Below are 22,330 nucleotides of genomic sequence, written 5' to 3'. Positions count from 1 at the left end.
GTTAAGTACATTTACAATGTAATTATATTTGAAGACTTAAAGGGAAATCACTGCTTTTTTACAGTAGCACCTTTATAGCCCAATATAATAAACACAGTGTAGTTATATTTACAAACTTAGCATTCATTGTACAGTGATTAAAATATTAAAAGGCTATAACTGTATGTTTGAATGTATAGCATTTTGTATTGTCTTAAATGATTAAAATCCCTAGTTTAATACCAAGAAATTAAAATATTTTGTGCAGAAAAGCATCGTGATTCAAAAACTTTATTTGCTAATTCTGTTTTTTAACCACAGGATCAGTACACAGAAGAAATAGATTTTAATTTCATTTTGTTGTTATTTTTCAGAAGCATTGAGTGAAATGTCCAGTATATGGCAATTTTCATGAGTGAGTTATAAATCAACCATCATAAACTCCAGCAAGTATACAGTAAAAGATTTATAATTTTCAGGTACCTTTGAATAAAATACAACTGGTTTGTTATAGAAATTGTTACATCAAATGATACTACTGGCATAAACTATAATCTTGATATAACACACAAGCCTATTTAAAAGATCAAGTACTTATGTATTATATAGTTATTGAATTTGGTTATTGTAACACATTTCATCAAAAAAACGTGCACCTTGTTTTCATCAAAAAATATGCCAACTTGATAGTAAAACATACAATCCATGATTCAAAAGGCAGCAATTTCAAACCATTGTCTTCTTGGTCCTTGTCATAAAATATTCCAAGCATAAATTCAACATTGCATGCAAAAACTAGCCCTGTGCTTTAAAACAAGTCATCACACTGATTACATATGTAAAAGAAAGACAACTATACATGTATCATTTTCAAAAAATCCTAAGACAAAATATAACTAAAGAAAAATTTTACTAGAACAGATTTTTTCCAGAAAATTCAAAAGCAAGTAAAGACACTGGAAAGTAGAACTTTGTTACAGGAACACCTGGTGTACATATATGAATATTTAACTTAAAGCTGTTAAATGAGTGTCTAAATTGCAATGCATAAAATGTAAACTTTAACACATTCTAACCATAGGATTTTTAGCTTTGGATCTTTTTAAAACTATAAGACAACTCTAGAAACCCTCAATACCAGTCAAAGTGCAAAAGAGGTCCTTCAGAACATATCCCTTTGGTATATTATAGTAGCATAGATAACAAAATTAAATACTAAAACTATTAGTCAACGAAGTAGGTGAAAATCTCTGATCATCTCTCCTCCTCTTTGGATTTCTGTTTGTTCCTGAAAAGTTACAAACAAAATTACAGGTAAGGCTTTTACCAGTAAATGTTCAAAATAATTGATTTGCAGGGTTGTTTTTTTTAGGTGGAATCTGAATGCATGCCATGAAAAAACCATACTTGGAAACAAAGTAACACTGCACTTTTCACCTGTGGAGAATGGAAAGTATGAAGATACTTCTTGCCTGAATGAGACAAACAAACTATGAATGACCAAGTCCACCTCAGTCCTGAGGAAATTCTGTAAATATCATGGGCAGCATAAGATCATTCTGACTCTTGTGCTGTTTATCTGAAATATTTTTAAGAAATATCATCTAGTCAGGCCACCAAAGGAAATCTTAATTTTAAAAGTCTATTCATTCTCCTTTAATTCAAGGGGAACTTAGTATCCTTGAGTTACTCAGAGCAGCATCTACAAAATAATGAAGAAAGATGTTAATATTCAAGTGACTTTTAAGATAAAAAAATGTCTGTGCTATAATTTCTAACACTAAAAATAATGTACAAGATGGAATTCATTAATTTAAGGGAAACTGTGACTCATTAATGCTACACAATTGCCTTTTGAAAGTATTCTGAATATTAGCCTCTTATATTTTATCTTATTCTAACAAGCATAAATGTGTAACATTGTCAAGTGCTTGATCAACATGTGTAATGTTTCTTTGTATTTGTTTGATAATCTTTTCTGGTTAGTGTTTTCTCTGCCCTACATAAGAAATTGTTAACAGCTCAGCCATGAAGATATTGCCTTTTTGGGTTTTATAAGCTTTATTATTCTAGCTTGAACATTTATGTCTATGATCTAAGTCAAATTAATTTGTGTGTATGGAATGCAGTAGAGGCATGGAGGTTCATTTCTTTTTCTAGATGGATATCTAGTTGCTCCAGCACCATTTGATTAAATAACTTTCCTTTTCCCATTTAGTTGACTTAGCACATTGATTGGATATTAATTGATTATGTATCTGTGTGTCTACTAAAATCTCTATTTTTCTACATGACACTATATTTATTGTAGCCTTATAGGGTATTGAAATCAGGGTATGTAAGTCTTCCAAATTTTTGAGATTCTTTCTAGATTCTTTCCCTCTCTGTGTACATTTTAGAGTAAACTTGTCTTTACTTTTTTTCCCCCAAAAGGGCTTGCTGAGATTTTGATTGCATTAACTCTACAGGTGGATTTGGAGATAATTGACTTTTTAACAACTTCGAGATTTCCAATTCTTGAATATGGCATACTAGTACATATCTCTCCCTTCCTTAGGTCATTCTAAATGTATCTAAGCAATGACTTCTGATTGTCAGTATAAAAGTCTTAGATGTTGGCCATTAGACTTATTTCTATTTCATGTTTTATATTACCAATGTAAATGGTATTGTGTTTTGAAATTTCATTTTTAACACTTTGTGGTATGGTATAGAATTAAAATTTACTTTGTATGATGACTTTGTATACTTGGCTTTATAAAATTAATTTATCACTTCTAATAAGGTCTTTTGTGTATAGATACCTAATGATTTTGTACATATAAATCTGCTAATCACAACAGTGTTGCCTCTTCTTTTCTAATATTTTTGTTAATCTTTTTATTTTGAATTATGGCACTGGCTAAGATTTCCAGTATCAATGTTGAATAAAAATGGTGTGAGTGGATAATATCCTTGGCTTCTTCCAAATCCTAGGGGGAAAGCTTTCAATATTTTTCATTAAGTATGATGTTAGCTGTGGTTTTTCACAAGTATACATTATCAAGTTGAAGAAATACACTTTATTCTCAATTTGGGGTGACATTTTATTATGAATGAGTTTATAGTTCTGTCCAGTACTTTTCTATATTTATTGAAATTATTACATAAATTTCCCCTTCATTGTCTTAATATGGTGAATTATGTTGAATTTTAAGTGTAAAATACAAGTATTTAAAGCTATACATTTTATATCTTCCTTATCTGCATCCACAAATTTTGATATGCTCCATTTTCATCCAATTTGAAATAATTCTAATTTATCTTGTGCTTTTACTTATTTGTCCCATGTGTTTAGATTTATGTAATTCAATATCCAAAATTTAGGGATTATTAATTTCTAATATAACAATAATAAATAAGAAGTGACTCTAGCCGAAGCTGGTTTGGCTCAGTGGTAGAGCGTCGGTCTGCGGACTGAAAGGTCCCAGGTTCGATTCCAGTCAAGGGCATGTACATTGGTTGCGGGCACATCCCCGGTAGGGGATGTGCAGGAGGCAGCTGGTCGATGTTTCTCTCTCATCGACATTTCTAGCTCTCTATCTCTCTCCCTTCCTCTCTGTAAAAAATCAATAAAATATATTAAAAAAAAAAAAAAAAAAAAGAAAAGAAGTGACTCTAATTGTGGGGTTCCCATGTGACCCAATATTTATATTGAGCTCTATCAACCTTGGATTTTATTTCATGTCATAAATGAACCAAATAAGTTACTCCTGATCTAACAGATCCATATAAACACAATGTACCATTTACCTGAAATTTAAATACAAATCAAAGGAAATATGTATATATAATAATATTCTCCACACACAAGTTTACAAACAAGTCTGTTTTCTTTTTTTGTTTGTGCTGCCTTTTTATAAATAGCTCAATATCACTCGCTGTGAAAATCTACAAAAACATTGGTCTATATACAGAAATTCTATTTGAAAGGGGTTGGTTTTTTTTAATAGAAATGAACATTAGATTCACTCTCATTACTTCATACTACCTTCACATATTAAATCTTGTGTACAGATACAGAGAAGTGTGTGTGTGTGTGTGTGTGTGTGTGTGTGTGTGTGTGTGTATGTGTGTATAGCAGAAACCTACCATAAGGAAAGGATATATTCTGTGAACTGAGTAAAAACACACTGGTAAAGCATTCTTGGATAGTAAAGCTGATACCTTAAAAGTATCTTATCAGTATTTAGTTCTGAAGGATCTCTTGTAAGACACCACAGCATTGGAAACTTTCAAACCTATGAACCTTGTAAGAAAGAGTTTAACATGTTTATTAAATCCTAGCTAACATAGTAGGCTTGAAGCTTTATTTCTAAGTGCAAAGAGGTTCTTAACTTATGCCAATTGCATACTTGGTAAAGCTTTAAAATTTTTAGTCTTTAAACAAATAGTATACAGTCTGTTCATATTATACCTGTAACTTTGGCATTCCAAAACCTAGTCACCGATTTAAATCTTCAGACTGCTCCCCGGAATCAGGTCTTCTTTTCTTCTGTTTAGACTTTTCACCAGCCTAAATAATACATTAATTAGTAGCCAACAATGGTAATATAAGCTAACAAAAAGCAAAGACATTACATTCCATTGCAGCTCGAATTTTCACAAAGCTTTTGCACATATTCAAAGAACTTCATGACACTGTTCTTGAGTCTTTTGAGTAACCTACAAAGGACTGAGGTTACTAGCAAAAGTGGTTATTATTTTAATGATACATCACTAATTTTCACCCTCATATGTATTCTCCTCCATCTTTAAAGGCAGAGTACATGGTCAATGTAGCAGTTCAGTTAAAGTTATTGACACAATAAAATAATAATTTCATATGAATTTTCTAAGATTTATGGGAGCTTTATTCAATCCTCTTCCAAACAATATTCCTTCTTGCTTTTGGTTTTCTAAAATTAAACAGTATATTTGGCAGAACCATCTTATGGCAGACGCATGACAGGATAAGACTAAAAAGTCAATATTTGAACTGATAAAGAGTAGTGTGACTATGCTGTAAAGGAGCAAAGCATAATAGGCATTCATTAAAAATGTGATTTGATGAATGAATTAAATTATCACATGTAATGTGACCTATAGCCATTACAAAGCCAGATGTATTAACTAATGTCTGAGCCAAAGGTAAATGACAAGAGCATGCAGACTCATAGCATTTCATTCTTTCAAAGCATTTTTCACTCACCAAAGGTTAATATTCATTTCAGTGAGCTATATAGGCATGGCTGAAGCAATGAAAATGAAACACTAATAAGACGTGATATTTCCGCTTCTTAAGACTGTATAACAAAGATACAAGTAAAGCCAAACATTTGATTAGATACCCATGTGCCCCAGGCAGAGGTGGTCACAGGCATGGAGAACACACCTACCATTGACCCTCAGCATCTTCATGGAGAAGCTGAATGACATCTCCATTTTTAATCAGGAGGTCTTCTGAGCCTCTTTTTCTGTAATCTCTTAAGCCACTGGGCTTAATCTGTTAAGGCAAAATATATTTGCCTGCTGACTGAAAGGTTGTGTTGAAAAATTACATTATAAACTTGATGGTAAAACCGCTTGCACAACTGCATGCTCTGTGTCAAACAATTATCACAGTACTTCAATGGTAAATGGGATAGCTGCAGAAGCTTTGCAGGAACAAACATGAAGCAGTTTGTGATGGGGGAAGGGAGAAGTGGAACATGTGCTTATTTAGCCTGAAGAACTCACTTTTATTTGCAAAAAGAGAGTTACATCATGAACTACACAGAAAATAACAGAGCACAACTAATTTAAGTTACATGAATCATAAGCATATATCCAGAAAAAAAAGATTAAAATAATTTTAAAATACTGTTATTTGCAATCTGCTCTCGTGAAGAATTTATCTTGGCACATACAAAAGGCAATGGCCCAGAACAAAGATTTACTTATGCCCCCAAAAGGATTTCTAGGCTTCAGACTGCTTGGCACAGGTAAAAATAATGGGTACAAAAAAATCTGGGTCCAATAGAAACAGATTGAATGTTGTGCTTTACTTGGCATTAATCTTTTGCAGCTTTATGTATTCTTTAAAGAATTAAGGTCTGTGTTTTTTATTTTACAGAGAGAAGAAGAGGGAGAGAGAAACATTAATGTGAGAGAAACACTGATCAGTTGCCTCCCATACACTCCCCTACTGGGGATCAAGCCCACGACCTAGGTAAATGCGCTGCCCGGGAATCAACCACCAATACTTCAGTGCATGAGACAATGCTCAACTAACTGAGCCACACTAGCCTGGGGTGCAGCTACATTTTTAACTTGACTCATTAATAACCAAAGTAATCCAAGGCACACTGATTACATTTGGTTACACAGTAGATTAAGAAGAAAGAATATATCTCATGTACAAATGTATTCTGAGATATCTCAAGCACAATATCTTACACATTGAATACATGATTTTAAAAAGTAAGAGGACCATAATTAATTGTTAAGGAAAGAAAAGAAATAACTGTGGTGTCAAGTCTTTGCACATCCAAATGAATTAACTTAAAAACAAGATCCACATCACTTGGGATGAATGTCTTTTGAGCAGGACTTTTATTAAATGGGCTAAGGAGCAGACAGTGTCCATTAAATAGTTAATATTTAATACAGTAGCTTCATCAAAGTAGGAGAGCTAACCCCAATACCAGCTCTATGAGAGAAGCAGCACCCATTAATTCTGACTTTTTTTTTTTCATTTTATAAAGTGAGGCTAAAAGAGCAGCTCATTGCAACCCATTTTGCTTTGGGGGAATCATTCTTTTTTGTATGTTGTTAACTATTTTTTTGTATGACTTCCTTAATAACACAACTTAGGAAATTATTGGGAGAAGAGGAAAACCAATAGGTTTTTCTACATTTCCATCCCCTATGATTAAAGCACTAATCAGTTTTGCATATTTGCTTTATTTTCTGAAACTACAGCTGGGAAAATGCTTACTGAAGATTTTCTCAGTTCTCGACAATCCCCTCATAGATTTATATACAGCAAATGTTTAAACTCCAAATGGTTTCCCCTGACTTTTCACTTGCATCTGGATAACTACCATCCTCAAGCAGTATTAAATAAAGAAATGGAAGTTATTTTTATTAGTTTAAACTGGTGGTTCTCAGAGTTCAGGAGACAGACCTTTGGGGGTTCCTGACACCCTTCCCAGGGTTTCCAAGATCAAATCCATAGGAAGACAGTATTTGCCTTTCACTCTTATCCTCTCACAAGTATACAGTAGAGTTTTCTAATAACTACCTGATATATAATAACATAACAGACTGAATGCGAAAGCAGATTAAAGGGACTTGCAAAAATATTTTTTCACTAAATCTTGTTTTGAAAAATGTCATTTTTAATAAAAAATGTTATTTAAATGAACTTATAATGGGTTTATTGATATTTTAAAAGAGTGACTAAATAGTTATATTTCTTAGTTTTAATTTATAAGATGATAAATATCAATAAATGTAAACAAGGACTCTTTAGGATTATCAATAATTTTTAAGAATGTAAAGGATTCCTACTTTAAAAAGTTTGAGCACTTATGGTCCAGACAATTAACTCTAGACAAATCTCCCAACAACACTGAGCCTCAGTTTCCTCCTCTGTCCATTGGAGGTAATAAAGCCTGCCCTTCCTCTTAATAATACTATGAATATTAAATAGGAAATATTGTAAATTGTAAACTACCATACATCTATGTTTATGGTCACTGTATTATTAGTAGAAAGAACATTCTGTTACTTTTTAAAAGAATGCATTCAGGTCAATGCTCTGCAGCTTTGTGGTTATCCATGCCACCATTCTCATAGCTCAATATTAAAACTGCCAAATTGATTTTGTTGCTCTGAAGGGCATCAAGCAGCAGTCCATTACAAAGAATCATTCCAAACCTCCAAGGTGTGACTTCCGAAAATTGGAGATATACCCTAAATAGTCCTAATATCCCTCTAAAAATCCACTAGGATCATAACATTGCAAACTACTTAAATAGGGAAAGTAAGTACAACACTTACTTTTACTTTAAAGCAACCTCCTTTAGTTTTATGGGGTGACCTCTTGCTCCAATATGCTGACATTTGGTATTAGCACATTTTTCAACAGTCCACTAAAATATATTCCTCAGATGTTATTTATGTGTAATGTTTATTTCCACTATTTTCCAATCTGGAATCTAAACTTTTTTTAAAAGTACACTTGACCCTTCTTTGTTCTTTGATTTTATCTCACATGCCTTGGTTGAAAACACAGTGGTGACATTTAACTAAAGATGAAACTGGTCAATGCATAGAGATTTGGAATGGATGGCTATTCATCTCATCAACTTCAGTAGGAACTCCATGTATTGCACAAATAAGTTCTACTTACAGAGCAAAGTGCTTATTGAATGTTCATAATTGTTTCAAAATTTTAGACCATGGAATATACAACAAGGATGCTGACAAAAGAATATCCCTACATACTTCACTTATTTCATCAGTAAAACTGCCTTAAGAGTTTCTATTTATTTATTTTCATTTGTCATTACTAACCAGTAGGGTTTTTTCTTCTCCATCGTCAACATAGGAAGAAGAGAAATAGTTGTTTAACCATGGCTCACGGCCTTCAGAGATTTCTTCAGTCCAAACTATAAGAAAAACATGGAGGGTGGCAGTTACTTAATGGTGTTGGTCCATCACAAGGAGACAAGTAAAATTTACTATAATAAGCAAGTCCACAGTGGTCCAAGAATAGTATCTCCCTATAATATTATAAAACCTCCAATGAGATTGCACTGTTTTAGAATTGCTGATATTTCAGAAATATCACGTATTTTATTTATTAGGATGGTTTCAAGTTGGGGTTGGTGAGAGTTATTAAAAATAAGTTAGACCTAGCCAGTTATGTTCAATGGCTAGAGTGCTGGCCCACAGATTCAATTTCAGTCAAGGGCACGTACCTAGGTTGCAGGCTCAATCCTGGCCCTGGTCAGACTGTGTGCAGGAGGCAACCAATTGATGTGTTTGTCTCTCTTCCCTCTTTTTCTCTCTCCCCTTCCATTCTCTTTAAATATCAATGGGGGGGGGGGATGTCCTTGGGTGAGAATTAAAAAACAAAATAAAAAATAATAACTTAAATAATATTCTAGAGGATATTTACCCCTTCTTACAGAAAATAATATCTTCCAAAATTATTTTCTGTAGCCTTTTTATTTGTCCATTCAAATAGCACTTATATCATTCTACTAGTAATATGTTTTACTTGTCTTATCTCTCTTATCAGGCAGAGACTATGTCATATAAGAGCCTTGCATGTTAAGATATGAATTAAGCAATGTAATGTAGGCAGAGAATTACCAGTATCACATCTTGGCCACACTGAACACTAAACTGTTCATGTAATTTCATAACAGTTATGCCAACTGTCTCTGACTTGGTTTCTACACCTGTCAAATGAAGACATCAGTACTAGGCTCCCTCTTGACTGCTCTGGGGCTATAGCACAAATGAGCTGATGGAAGTGACCTTTAAATGGATAACTGAAAGTTGAGCAATGTTATTGTTACTTGTTTTCCTCAACTAATAGAGAACTCTTCCATATTAGGAAACCATCATCATTACTGCATATCAGGCAATCTGTAAGGCATTTCTCCAGGGAGGTCTATGCTGTTGATCCCGCAGTTGTTTAGGTGACCCTGCTGGATGCTTCTGCAGCACCTTGTACTTCCCTTTCATAATACTTTTCTCATTTTAATTTTAACTGCTTGTTTTTGTGGCTTTAAAAAACAAAAACAAATATATATATATATATATATATATATATATATATATATATATATATTATTGATTTTTTACAGAGAGGAAGAGAGAGGGATAGAGAGTTAGAAATATCGATGAGAGAGAAACATCAATCAACTGCCTCTTGCACACCCCCTACTGGGGGTGTGCCCACAACCAAGGTACATGCCCTTGACCGGAATCGAACCTGGGATCTTTCAGTCTGCAGGCCGATGCTCTATCCACTGAGCCAAACCAGTTTCAGTTTAACTGCTTGTTGGATTATTTTTTTCCTTCCTAGCATCATGAGGATAGCAGCTGAGTGTATCTTAAACTTTTTTGCCCAGGGCTTTACACAATTCCTGGCACACATGGTGTGTTATATTTGATGAATTTAAACAAATTTTTGAAATAGTGTTAATAAAACAATTTGCATTAAAAACTATTCCAGGTATAAATAACTCTATTTGTTAAATCTATGGTGAGTAAATTGTGCATTCCTTTAAGCCACATGTGTCAAACACAAGGCCCGCGGGCCAAATCCGTCCCGCCAGGCCTTGCAATGTGGCCCGCACCGCGCTGTCATCACTGCACTCCGCTGCGTTTCCATCACAATGACAGTTTATGACTGTTCAGTAAACCATTTGGCCCACAATTTAGGCTGGATTTTAGATTTTGGCCCCTTCTCTGATTGAGTTCGACACCCCTACTTTAAGCCAATATGTGTTTTATTCATCTTTCTACCTACACTACGTAGCAGGAGTTTCCAGACTTGAAAATGAATCAGAAACACTCACATGAGAACTGTACATCACAGATGGCTGCATTTTACTCCCAGAATTTCTGAATCAGAATGTCCTGGGCAGAGCCAGAGAACAAGCCTTCCTTACAAATTCCTAGGTGATGCTAATACTCTTGATTCAGGGACTGCACTTTGACAATCACTGCTTCTTGAAAATCCAAGACATATAAGCCTTACAAAAATACTTTAATTTTATTTTCTTTATATAAAGATAATAGATTTTCAAAATGAACAATGAGAGAAAAGAATCTGCACAATCATAAATCTGACCTTTGGATAACCACGACACATACCTGTATTTGCTCCCTCCTGAACTGTTGAGGTTGCCTCCTGGACCCCTACCACAGTGCTGGTGTGCTCTGGTTTAGTTATATTGGGGACTGCAAAAGCTTGCTGTTGCCTTCTGAAATAGTAAATGGATTTTTTTTAAAAGTGAGTTTTTACATAGCCAGAGAATAATTAGAAATTAAAAATGGTATTTGTCCTACTGATGCCATGTGTCAAGAATATACTCTGAGAATCCATTCAAAAAGAGCTAACTCCCCGTCATATAAGTCTGTGTGGTAATAGTTCATAATATGCAAAAACTTAAACCCTAGGATCCAAGCCAGCAAGGTCTCTCTTTAAAATGCAAGAAAAATAATTACTCCTTTCTTGACCCAAAGCAGGTATATTGCTTAAATTTTCCATAGTATATAATACTGTATATTTGAAATTTGTTAAGAGATGGATCTTAAATGTTCTTAACCCCCACATACATACATACACACAAGGATAACTGTGTGAAGCAATGGATGTGTAAATTATCTTAACTATGGTGAATATTTCATAATATATATGCACTTTATTTTTTTCCATTTTTATTAAGGTATTATATGTTTACATATCTTACCATTGCCCCGCACCCCACTTCCATGCATGCTCTTACCCCCAGTGTTTTGCGTCCATTGGTTATGTTTATATGAATGCATACAGGTCCTTCTGTTCATCTCTTATCTCCCACACCTCTCCCCAACTTTCCCGCTATAATTTGACAGTCTGTTTGATGCTTTACTGCCTCTGTATCTATTTTCTTGTTTATTAGTTTATAATGTTCTTTATTATTCACAAATGAGTGACATCATATGGAATTTTTCTTTCATTGACTGACTTATTTCACTTAGTATAATGTTCTCCAGTTTCATCCAAGTTGCTATAAATGGTAAGAATTCCTTTTTTATGGCAGCATAGTATTCCATTGGGTAGATGTACAATAGTTTTCTAAACAACTCGTCTGCTGATGGGCATTTAGGCTGCTTCCAAATCTTAGCTAAGGTGAATTGTGCTGCTATGAACATAGGGGTACACATATCCTTTCTGATTGGTGTTCTTTCTTAGTATATATTCCTAGGAGTGGGATCATTGGGTCAAATGGGAGTTCCATTTTTAGTTTTTTGAGGAAACTCTATACTGTTCTCCACAGTGGCTGCACCAGTCTACATTCCCACCAGCAGTGCACAAGGGTTCCTTTTTCTCCACAGACTCGCCAATACTTGTCAGTTTGTTGATTTGTTGATGATAGCCATTCTGACAGGTGTGAGATGGTACCGCATTGTCATTTTCATTTGCATATCTCAGATGATTAGTGACTTTGAACATGTTTGCCAATGTTATCACTGATAAAGTTTTAATCTCCAACATCTACAGGCAACTTATACAACTTAATAAAAAGATTAATAATCCAATAAAAAAAATGGGCAACGGACCTAAATAGAATCTTTTCAAAAAAAAAAAAGACAGAATGAAGGCCAAGAGATATATGCTCAAAGTCACTAATCATCTGAGAGATGCAAATCAAAATGGCAATGCAGTACCATCTCACACCTGTCAGAATAGCTATCATCAACAAATCAACAAATAACAAGTGCTGGAGAGGGTGCAGAGAAAAAGGAACTCTCGTGCACTCCTGGTGGGAATGCAGACTGGTGCAGCCACCATGGAGAACAGAATGGAGTGTCCTCAAAAAACTAAAAATGGAACTCCCATTTGAACCAGTGATCCCACTTCTAGAAATATATCCCAAGAAACCAGAAACACCAATCAGAAAAGATATAAGCACCCCTATGTTCATAGCAGCGCAATTCACCATAGCTAAAATTTGGAAACAGCCTAGATGCCCATCAGCAGACAAGTGGATTAGAAAACTGTGGTATATCTACACAATGGAATACTAAGCTGTGGTAAAAAGGAAAGAACACCTACTATTTGCAACAGCATGGATAGAGCTGGAGAGCATTATGTTAAGTGAAATAAGTCAGTCAGAGAAAGATAAATATCACATGAACTCACTCATTTGTGGATTATAATGAACAACATAAAATAATGAACAACAACAGATCTAAAGACAGAGAAGCATCAATCAGACTGTCAAACTTCAGAGGGAAGGTAGGGGAGGGTGGGATTACAGGGAAGAGATCAACCAAGACTAGTATGCATGCATATAAGCATGACCAATGGACACAGACAGCAAGGGGTGAGGGCTTATACAGAAGTGGGGTGGGGGGCAATTAGGGGATATGGACTCATATGTAATACCTTAATCAATAAAGAAATTTTAAAAAATAATCACTTACTCATCATTCTGTTGAGACGAAAGCTGGTCCTGTTCAGTTAACTGATTACGCTGCTGTTGTTCTTTAATTGTGGAATAAAAGAAAGTTTATTTAAGCATCATTCAGAAGCCACACTTCTTCCTTCCTTGAAGACCAATGACTTACATGCATTCACACACACCCCCATTCCTATTAAACTTCTCAGTCTTGAAATAACCAGTTCTGAATTTGGAATATGGAAAAGGACTGAGCAATTTAATATTTCATTCAAGAACTTCAAGTATATTACTAAAAGTACCTTACCCCAACATTGCCAACCACTGATTACTTGAGGTCCTAAATAGTTGCTTCATGGTAAGGCCTCAGAATTAATACAGTGGGTTTGATAGGTTATTTCACAACTGCTTCTTGAGCGCTAGAGCTCATTTTCTAATGTAAAGTTCATTCTCCAAAATAGTTTAAACAAGCCCATAAGTCTTGATCTCTTACTAGTTTAACAAGCCCTTTCATTACAAATAGTTTAAAGTAAATATCATTCCCATTCCTGGTAAAACTTATCACGAAATCTGAGTCAATGAACTTTACTATACTTCTTTTTCTTAAAAAAAAAAAAAAATACTGGCTTATAAGTTTACCTGTCAGAAGTTCTTGTTGCTTCAATAAAATATTTCTTATCTCTTTTAGCCATATCATCTTCACATCCATATTTGAAGCCTAAAGATTTTTAGAAGGGAGAAGAAGACATGTTTCCTCTAAAAAAGATAATTTATATTAAACTAATATAATTAAGTTTATCAAATATGAATCTGAACATGAGTCCTGAACCACCATATTCAATCTCTAACATTTTGATTCTTCAAACTTCTAAGAAGCAAATAAGCAACCATCAAATTAGATGAAATAATAGTCAAACCCATTTTGAGAAACTGCCTTTAAATAACAACACTCACACTAAATATGAAATATAATATTCAGTTATTTTTTGTAGGAGGGTTCTTTTAAAATATAAATGTTTTATGTTTAATTTTTGTAAAATAAAACAAGTTCCACTATTTCTGAAAAGAGAAAATAGATTACTATTTCATAGTAATCTTGATAACTGATGACAGTATCCAAGCTTCCTTAAATATCCTCCATTTACTTAAAAGACACATTTGTTTAAAGATAGTAAGAAGTCTTAAAACTAAATCAAGCCAAGAAAACATATTTTTATGAAATTGTAATCACCTAGTACAGAATTAAAAGAAAGAAAAAGCACTGGGCACTTTAAACAGATAATATCATGGTCACCTGTCACAAGTTGTGATACAAATAATTATTGAAATTCCAACATCTTCTTGAAATGTTCTCATTCTTCTACCCTTAACTTAAACAGGTTGGACCTTAAAGCACATCTGGACAGAGATTTAACCATAGTCTTCAGTAACATAGATCAAGTTTCTATCACCATAGGCATGTGTCGTTTAAAAAAGCCCATTACTAAGGTAACCAGATGTCCCGCTTTTGGTGGGACAGTCCCAATTTTTAACAATTTGTCCTGCATCCCGCTGGATGTTTTAAAAAATCCCGATTTTTGGAAAGACATCTGGTCACCTTACCCATTACTGAAAAAATGTACAACTATACCAGAAAAAAAAATAACTAAATAATATTTAAGTGACCTACATGAAAGGAATGTGACATTTTATAATGTAACCAAAATGATTTCTAGAAAAACTTTACCAACCTGGACAATATAAATTTCTTCTTTCCCAGCATACCAGATTTCAAACTTGCGTTTATCTCCTTTCACATATTCAGTGATTCCAACTTCATCCATCTATAATACATGTCAAAATTTTCATGAGCATTTTGAATCCAAAAATACATTAAACCTACCCCCATCATAGTCTTAATAAAATTTCTCACTTGGGCAAAATACACATTTTATATTCAAAGAATATGAAATTATATGAAATGATATTTCACTCACAGACCTGAATATTTAAATGTTTTCAGTGTACAATGCACTTATAGTGCAAACTGCATGTACCATTCCAGTGATTGAAACAAAAGTTATATATCTGAATATTCAAGCAATCCATCTAAGATTGAATTCTGTTATAAATTAATTGTATACTCTGAAAACAAATTATTATGTCAAAAGAAGTAAAAGTAAGCAACAACTGTGTGAAAAGGTCATCCAACATTAATTTAAATAGTTATTTTTAACAATCATTTGCAAAATAAGGTAATCTTACAGCTTATTACTTATCTCTATAGAAATCCTATATGTTACAAACATCTAACTTATGGGGTGGCAAAACTAGCCAGGTACACAAAGAGTCCCTCCAGTTCCACCATTCTCTCAGCCTTTCTAGAAAACAAATAATCTGTCATGGGAAAATGGTGTCTTTTTATAGCCAAATTTTTAGATATAATATCCCTTCCTTACCACAGTTTTTCTTGACCTCCATATGATTGTGCATAGCACAGTCTCTTCCATTTTAATTCATTCTGTGCTGCTAATAGCATGGTTAATTCCATTTTGAGCAATTTTACTCCCTTTTATACACATTCTTCTTTAGTCCCCGTTTCCCTTCTCTTTTCTTTCAACTCTTGCCCAATAATCTAAAGGAATATCTTACTTTCTATTCCACTTATGAGCCCTACAAATGAACCTATTTAGTGCTGATAGGCATTCAAAGTAGTGCTAGTCAGATCTCCATATCAAGGAAAATAAAAAGGACTATATTTAAAAATGAAGTGTGATATATAAATAAAAAAGCCTATGACATCTATCCTGAATGTAGTCAGAAATTATTTTCTGAATGTCCAAAAATATCTTTATATACCTACTCAACAACTCTAACCTACTTTTGCTGAAACATCAGAATTTAAAATAATAATTTCATATGCAATGTCTATTTAAATTGATTTCACTTTGATACATTACTTTGTCCCAATAGCATGATAAGATGGAAAGAGCAAGGGCTTTGGAGTCCAAGAGGCTGAGATTGGAATTGCCATCTCTACCACTTAAATATGTATTGTAGTTATGTTTCTTGGTGCAGGTTGCTTAACCTTTCTGAACTTAAGTTTCCTCAACTATAAAATGGGGAGAATACCTATTTCATAGAGTTGACATAGGATTAAATAACAGACATTAAATGTTTTTGGGCATACAATGAGTTTGTAAACATTAGTTTGCTTTCTTAACTTCATTTGCAACACATACAACGCATCATTATAGATTATATGAGATTTTTCAAGTTACCCTGGAAATGTAACCACTATATTTATCAGACAATATTATTCTCAGTTCCAAATTACATGTATACAGAATATTGGTATACATTTATCAAAAACACACAAACTGGGCAGTATACATTAAATAAATTAGAATGGTTGCTACAAGGATAGAGAGGAGGCAACTGTGGAGAATGGGGATTAAAAAAGAATGAAGGAATAAAAGAATGAATATGGACAGGCTTCCCACCTTGGTGTAGTGATTGAGAGCATGGAGTATAGAGCAATCTGCCTGGGTCTGAAGCTGCACTGCACCGGCTATGTGCTCATGGGTAAATCACCTCTCTAGAACTTAGCTTTCCCATCCGCAAAATGGGAATAATAGGTTACTTAATAGTTCCCACTTATATAAAATTGCTATGTGGATCAAATGAGTTAACAATATTTATAAACACTCAGAACAATTCATACCACATAGTAAGTATTGTGTGGTATGTTAATTTTTTAATAGATGATAGCCCTTGCCAGCGTGGCTCAGTTGGCTGAGCACCATCTTGTCAGTCAGGGCATATACCCAGGTTGCAAGTTTGATCCCCAGTCAGGCAGGTGTGTAGAGGAGGCAATAGATTCACATTTCTCTCACACATCGATATTTCTCTCTCAAAAAAAATCAATAAATACATATTTTTAAATAGATGATAATAATAAATACATGAACTGAAGTCTCTGAGGAACTCAAATCTCTCCATCTGATTAACCTCAGGGACCTTTCTTTGCATAGAAAGGGCTTATAAAATATAGAACAAAATTCTTAGAAAGTACATTGCCAGGGCATGGAATTGCAGCTTTTTATAATGAAGTCCACTAACAGTGAGAGAAATTGCTCAGCTATAGAGAGCATATGCATTGATCCTCTCTACCAAGGCCAAGACTGTGAAACCAGGAACCCAGAGTATTACCTAACACAATGACTAGTAATGCTAGCAATTATTTAATTCTGGGATCTCATGATAGCTAAGGAAGAGGAAATAAGCATAGTGAGGCTTAAGAAATAGCCTACCTTCCATCTTTCTGTTAGCGGCATCACTATTTTCCCAGTAATCCTGGTCTAAATCCTTGCATGCATCACTGACTAATCTCTTTTATTAGAAATACTAGGAATTATTGAGGAACCAAAGAAAAATCACTCATTTTTTTCTCTTCAAATGTCAGGTATTTATTTCCTGCATCTAGTAAGTCAACAGCCCGTATAGCTACATTTCATTGAAATGTTTCTTACATCTATCCCATCTTCTGTTTCCACGGTTACCACTGTAGTTTGAATTCTCATAATTATAATACCTCACAATAGCCCTTACTTACTCCAATATATTCTAGAAATATTCTGTTGGTGGGTCCATCATTGTGACAAATTAAATTAAAGGTAACATGAAAATTTAAAAATCAGAAATATTGCATTCAGTATTAAGTAAGTCACCCCACAAGTAAAGAGTTAACCAAATGGATTTAGGTAAAGTACCTTCCCAAGAAGAGATCTGCACTCTGTCCAATATCAGTTGTAAACGCTTTGTTTCTCAACTAATGTTTATTAGAAGCATAAAAGACCCTTGGAGATTTGGGGATTTGAGGGTGGGTTGCTAATATCAAAGGAGCAATTGGGTATTCGTTATTTTAAAAAGTGAGAGTTTTAAAGAAGTCGTGACACTCCTGACAGTTTAGAAGTAAAGCAGGGGAAGAGGACAGTTGGAGACCTAACCCTGGCCAGGAACCTTGTTAGGAATAGCATGGAACTGGTGACCCTCAGAAGAGTCAAAAGCAGGGCCTGCTTATGTAGTAGCCTTCTGACATAAACACCTCAGGCCTATCTCAGGACACATTGCCTGTTCTCTTTATCACTGCTGATAAAAATGTCATCAATTCTCAAATTATACAACAATGAGAGAACATGCTCCTGAAAAATGAATTGTATGCATGAGGGATGAGGGCATGTGTTGGGCCTGGAGTGGCTGGGGAGAGGTCAATGGAGGAAAAGGGAGACTCATGTAATACTTTAAACAATAAAGAACCTAAATTTTAAAAAAAGAAAAAAGAAAAAGAAAAATGACTAAAATGATTGTGGTTGGGGAATCAAGTGTAGTAATTACCTCTACTTTGCAAATTTTTCTATAGCAAATGCTATATTGCTTTTACAATTTAAAACTTGAAAGATAAAACTAATTAGGTGTAAAAAATAAAATTCGCCAATTACAGACTTATGCGAATTGCAAGTTCCTCTTGTCCAACATCAGAACCAGCTGCGAATATCACTGGACTGCCTGTGGCTCCTTCAAACATGGCCTCATTTTCATACCAAACTAATATTAGAACAGAATGGTGGTTTGGGTTATAAGAGAGAAGAAAATAATTTCAAAAGATAGGACAGGACAAGTATGGACAGGATTCAGGTGTAGGTAGGTTTGAATACTGAGGGAGATTCTAGGGAATGGAGGAGGGATACACAAAGGAAGGTGGGAAAGGGCTAAGCACATTTCATTTTTAAATTATACTAAGAAAAAGGAATAAATTATTTCCTCGTTGTCTCTTGTTATAAAAGTTCCCTGATACCAAGAACTCCACACAGTATCACCAGTAAGAGTGCTCATGGAGGAGCCTGGGTCACTTCTCATTATTTCACTCTAAGAGACTGCTTAGGATTGGAGTGAGAAAGAAAAAGGATGGAGGCAAAGCTCTGCCCTGCCTCACTCCTATCCGGCGGAGAAATTCTGCTTTACCTGACTTCTATTCCCAATATATTAGACCTCTACTTAAGATTTTATAGATGGGGGAAGGGTGTCAGAGGGAAGAAAAACTTCCAGTTATAAAATGAATAAGTCCTCAGGATGTAAGGTATAGCATGATGATTATAATTAATATTATGTTGCATATTTGAAAGTCACTAACAGTTCTCATCACAAGAAAACATTTTAACAGTGTGGTGACAGATGTTAACTAGGCTTATTGTGGTGATCACATCACAATGAATACAAATACAAAATTGTTGTACACGTGAAACTAATATAATGTATTATAATAGGTAAATTATACCTCAATTAAAATATTGTTTAAACAAAGGGATGTACCACTAAAGTATAAAACCCACTCACTTGAAGTGAAAAATCACACAAACTTAAATGTATATGTGAAGGAAAATTAGATGATGGAATTTAAATTGTCTTACCTTTAAAGAGCGCTTAAAACTGTATGACGGGTATCTACCAGAGCCTTCTCCACTTTCAACACGTCTTTTACAAAAAACAATGGCTTTTTCGTACAAGAAAAGGTGCCGCTGCATTGGTTTGAATCTAGCAAAATCCTTCATTTTTGTTGCACCTTTTTTGTGTCCAGTCCAAACACTGAATGCACCCTGCATTATCATCTTGCCCAGCTCATTTAGGTTTCCCTAAAATTAAAAATCAAAACTCATTAATACAAGGCAGAGCTACATTCAGATTCTTGACATCAATATTACAGTGTTTAGCTTAAACTACTAAAATCCTGATGCATAATTGATATAGTTTTTAAACTTCTTATATGAAACCATGCCATGTGTCAAATAGTTACAAAATTACTATGGGGTATGAAATCTAAAAAGTTTCCTTTATCCTGGCTTCATGTTCACGTCTCCAGGTGGAGGTAGTTTTTAGCTAGGGAAACCCTCCTTATCTCTTCCTCAGTCTTGATTGGCTAGTAACACCTACCAATCCAAGTTTCTCCACTGGGTGGAGCTACCTCTAAAGATTTTATCTTTTTCTTCAATACCTATCCTGGAGTAGGACAAGAGGAAATACTGGGACAATAGGTCTCCTTAGAAGACCCAAACATTCCTTCAAGCAGGCTAGATCACACAAGGTCTAGACTTGGGGGTAGGCTTTTGGGGACAAAGAGAGTATCACAAATCAACTTGGCTGGTGACATGAAGCAATTCTCTCCTTAGCATTGTCAGCAATAATGCTGACATTTAGATATCCATTTGCCTGCCTCTTCTTATTTCTCAAATGGTTCCAAGAGAGGAAGAAAGGTATGTGAACATGCTTACCTCCTAAAATTGTAACAACCATCAAAATCTACTTACAAGATAGCCATTTATTGCAATCTGATGCATAGAGTCATTAACTGACTTCAGTAAATCCAGCATTGTGTCAAGCGCCACCTTTAATTGTTCAGATCCTTCACAGTCTTTGCTATATTTTAATAGTTCCTGCAATTAGAAGTCAAGAATTAGACTTTAATAGTAGGCAGATATTAATAGCTGGATAAAATGAGTAAAATTTCAACCAACATGCTTTCAAGGAGGAGTTCAAAAATAATGTCACTTTTTTGAGTAGTTCCTTTCATATGCTATTTGTCACATTAATACTATATTTAATAACAATGTCAAAATTGGAGAAGAAATGGACTATTGCCTAAACAGTATAAAGCAAGGGACATTCAATGCTTTTAGAGCTAAAGAACAAAGTTTTTAGGACATACTAGAGATTAGTTTGTAAAGCAATCACATTTTTTGGTCCTGTACATACACAAAATTTACTTTTCTCCTTTATTGTTGAAAGTATTACAGATGTCCTCTTTGTATGCTTGTTTCTTCCCCATTGACCTCCTCCACTCTGAACTATCCCTAGGCCTTCACCACTCTATTGTCTGTGTCTCTTAGCTATGCATAGAGCCTGTCTTCCCTCTGAAACTCATCAGTTTGTTTCATGTTGCTACGTTTCTGGATCCATTTTGTTCATCAGTCTATTTTGTTCATTAGATTCTACATATGACTGAGATCATGTGATACTTATCTTTCTCTAACTGGTTTATTTCACTTAGCATAGTACCTTCCAAGTCTATCCATGCTGTTGCAAATAGTAAGAGTTGTTTGTATTTTAAGCTGCATAGTATTCCATTGTGTAGGTATACCACAGTTTTTTTTATCCTCTCATCTGCTAACGTGCCCTTGGGCTGTTTCCAGATCTTAGCTATTGTAAATTGAGCTGGTCTGAACATAGGGTACACATATTATTTCTCATTGGTGTTTCTGACTTCTTAGGATATATTCCTAGAAGTGGAATTACCAGGTCAAATGGTAGTTTCATATTTAATTTTTTGAGGTAACTCCATACTGTTTTACACAGTGGAAGCACCTGTCTGTATTCCCACCAGAAGTGTACTAGGGTTCCCTTTTCTCCACATCTTTGCCAGCACTTGTCATTTGTTGATTTGTTGATAATAGTCACTCTCACAGGTGTGAGGACATTGTCATTTTAATTTGTATTTCTGATGATTAGTGACTTTGAGCACTTTTTCATGTGTCTTTTGGCTTTCTGTATGTCCACTTTAGAGAAGTATCTATTTATGTCCTTTGTCTATTTTTTAATTGGATTGTTTGTCTTCTTTTTGTTAAGTTGTATGAGTTCCTTATATATTTTGGAAATTAACCCTTTATTAGATGTATCATTGGCAAATATGTTCTCCCATGCAGTGGGTTCTATTTTCATTTTATTGATGGTTTCTTTTGCTGTGCAAAAGCTTTTTATTTTGATGTAGTCCCATTTGTTGATTTTTCTCCTTAGTTTCCTTTTCCCTGGGAGATGTATCTGTAAACATATTGCTATGAGAGATGTCTGAGATTTTTTTCTGCCTATGCCTTCTTCTAATATTAAACGGTTTCAAGACTTATATTTAAGTATTTTTGCCTGTTTTGAATTTATTCTTCTGTATGGTGTAAGTTGGTAGTCTAGTTTCATTTATTTGCATGTACCTGTCCAATTTTCCCAGCACCATTTATTGAAGACTCTGTCTTTACTCTATTGTATGCTCTTGCCTCCTTTGTCAAATATTAATTGAGCATAATTGCTTGGGTCAATTGCTGGGTTCTCTGTTCTTGTGCCAGTATCAGGGTGTT

At 34.4% G+C, this 22,330-nt stretch overlaps 1 protein-coding gene across 1 annotated transcript in view; it reads right to left on the bottom strand.

Moving 5' to 3' along the window:
- Positions 1-259: 259 nt before the first annotated feature.
- MCF2 (MCF.2 cell line derived transforming sequence) overlaps positions 260-22,330 on the bottom strand; it is a 73,765-nt gene continuing 51,694 nt past the window's right edge. The window contains 9 exon segments of the mRNA XM_045583477.1: positions 260-1,558; positions 4,436-4,534; positions 8,560-8,654; positions 10,879-10,988; positions 13,198-13,264; positions 13,812-13,890; positions 14,903-14,995; positions 19,622-19,843; positions 20,516-20,641. Of these exon segments, the coding sequence (XP_045439433.1) occupies positions 4,463-4,534; positions 8,560-8,654; positions 10,879-10,988; positions 13,198-13,264; positions 13,812-13,890; positions 14,903-14,995; positions 19,622-19,843; positions 20,516-20,641 (864 nt within the window). The 3' untranslated portion in view covers positions 260-1,558; positions 4,436-4,462.

Source organism: Pipistrellus kuhlii, unplaced genomic scaffold (assembly GCF_014108245.1).
Source record: "Pipistrellus kuhlii isolate mPipKuh1 unplaced genomic scaffold, mPipKuh1.p scaffold_m20_p_19, whole genome shotgun sequence".
NCBI classification, from domain to species: domain Eukaryota; kingdom Metazoa; phylum Chordata; class Mammalia; order Chiroptera; family Vespertilionidae; genus Pipistrellus; species Pipistrellus kuhlii.
This window is presented reverse-complemented; position numbering and strand designations above follow the sequence as displayed.